Genomic DNA, 2,261 nt, shown 5'->3' with positions numbered 1-2,261 from the left:
AACAACTCTGTAAAATCCAAAATAAATAAAATTTCCAGAGCCTAAAATATCGAATTCTTGAACCAAAATTGGGAAAAAACGAAATTAACCCACAACGTGGCAGCATGCAACGCAAAGTTGGTAATGGAATGAATGGTTCAATCCCAAATAAGAAAAGCTAAACAAAGAAGATTATATGCATCCATGCAATGCCAAGTACTCTATTTTATAATATTATTATCCTCCTGAAAACAACCCAATTCTCATGCCCCTATCAAATCCAGCCTAGGGGGGATCCATCTTCTTCATCTCTTTCTCTCTTCTTCTTTCTGTTGATCCAGATCCATTACTATTACTCCATCTGTTTTCTGCTTAATTTTCTTTAATTTTTTTGTTCATTCCCTAGCTAATAAGTGGGTACTACTCATATTCCATCCATCATCGGAGAAGATCCTATAGCATTAACATGGTATGTTCTCAAACCTCTTTAGCCAAACATGTTCGTCATTTCATACGATAAAGCTGGCTTGGTGCGGTGGTTAATTGGAGGTTTGAATTATCCTGCTAATTTCCATATATTCTTTTCTCACATGTACAGTAGATCAAATAAGGATTCGTATGACATGACATGGCATGAAATGAGATGCCCGCAGACATATATATATATATATATATATATATATATATGTATATTACATTGATATGTTCATCGTATATCTTTTTTTTTCTCCCCCCATAATTATAACGAACAAACGAGGAATGATTTGGGAGTTATTACAAGTCTTGTACTGCTAAGTTTGGGAGTTATTGATCTACATATATCCATTCCTTTAGATCTTATTCCCTGCAATATATATATATTATTTTTAATAATTGATAGGCAAATTCATCATCTGGGATGGCTGTACATGATGAATGCAAGCTCAAGTTCTTGGAGCTAAAAGCAAAGAGGAACTATCGATTCATTGTGTTTAAGATTGAAGAGAAGATCCAACAGGTGATAGTAGAGAAGCTTGGGAATCCTGATGAAACCTATGATGATTTCACTGCCTCCATGCCCGAAAATGAGTGTCGTTATGCTGTCTATGATCTTGATTTCACTACCAACGAGAATTGCCAGAAAAGCAAGATCTTCTTCATTGCATGGTAATATAATTAATTATGTTAATTAATTTATACATACGTACAATCTGCAGCATGCATGCACGAGAGCTAGCTTTCAGTTAATTAGCAGAAAGTATAAATGTCTCAACACACACACACACACACACATATAATCATGTCATGATGAATATTATTATTACGATATAATTCTTTATTAGTGTGTAGAACACATCATTTATATCACTTAGATGGTAAGACTTCATGATTTGTAAAATTCAAATTTTAAAATTTTTTATCTTACAAATCAGATTATTCATGTAAGCACTTTATACAGTATACTCTACACACATGCTTGAGAACAGAGAGTTTTTCTTATGAATATTATTTTCTTACCTCCTCATATGTCATGTACAATAGGGCACCTGACACATCCAGGGTGAGGAGTAAGATGCTTTATGCAAGCTCGAAGGACAGATTCAGGAGAGAATTGGACGGGGTTCAAGTGGAGTTGCAAGCAACAGATCCAAGCGAGATGAGCTTTGATATCATTAAGGGGCGAGCTCTCTAAATCATCTTATAGTATTCATTCACTGTTATCTTCAAGACAAAGCCTGATTGTCCTGATCTATTATTGTTCGAGTACTTGTACTCGAGATCATCTATACCTCTTTTCCGGTGACTTTTTTTTTTTTTCTCTTTTCTTTGGATCATTCATGTTTTGGTTGAGTCTGGAAATTACGATATAATTTCATGTTATAGATTCTTAATTTGTTGGAGTACTACTGGCATATGCAGGGATTTCTTAATTGGATACTAGACCCATTAGAATTTATTGATTACTGACTCGAGAAATTATAGGTAAGTTCTAAAATTTAGTTGAACCCTTAAAATGGCCCAACTCATTTGTTAGATTGTATGTATGTGTGTGACTGGCCAACTCAAGAACCCAATGAAAAGCCCAAACCCAGTTGCAAAGAAAACCATACCCAACGGGCCGACTGCTTTATATACCCACGAGCCCCATGCACATGCCGACTTCATTCTCTGGCCCGTGTACCGCATATATGCATAGACAAATTTTCAGTTCTGCTGCGGTGCAGTCCGGCTTTTAAGCTGAGAAAAGCCACTATAAGAAATTTGATTTTTAGGAATGAAATTAGAGGCGTAACCGATTCGGT

At 35.5% G+C, this 2,261-nt stretch overlaps 1 protein-coding gene across 1 annotated transcript; it reads left to right on the top strand.

Annotated features, from left to right (window-relative positions):
- Positions 1 to 236: 236 nt before the first annotated feature.
- Positions 237 to 1,889, top strand: LOC121268905 (actin-depolymerizing factor 10). The gene is made up of 3 exons (XM_041173177.1): positions 237 to 448; positions 860 to 1,125; positions 1,501 to 1,889. Exons 1-3 carry the CDS (start codon positions 446 to 448, stop codon positions 1,649 to 1,651), a joined length of 420 nt encoding a protein of 139 aa, XP_041029111.1. The 5' UTR covers positions 237 to 445; the 3' UTR covers positions 1,652 to 1,889.
- Positions 1,890 to 2,261: the final 372 nt, after the last annotated feature.

This window comes from Juglans microcarpa x Juglans regia, chromosome 1D (assembly GCF_004785595.1).
Source record: "Juglans microcarpa x Juglans regia isolate MS1-56 chromosome 1D, Jm3101_v1.0, whole genome shotgun sequence".
Lineage (NCBI taxonomy): Eukaryota > Viridiplantae > Streptophyta > Magnoliopsida > Fagales > Juglandaceae > Juglans > Juglans microcarpa x Juglans regia.
This window is presented reverse-complemented; position numbering and strand designations above follow the sequence as displayed.

What these genes read in the sequence shown, in the direction of transcription:
- LOC121268905 (XM_041173177.1), top strand. An exon ending in AAGATCTTCTTCATTGCATG is followed by an intron (nt 1,126 to 1,500) that starts GTAATATAATTA and finishes CATGTACAATAG; the next exon opens with GGCACCTGACACATCCAGGG.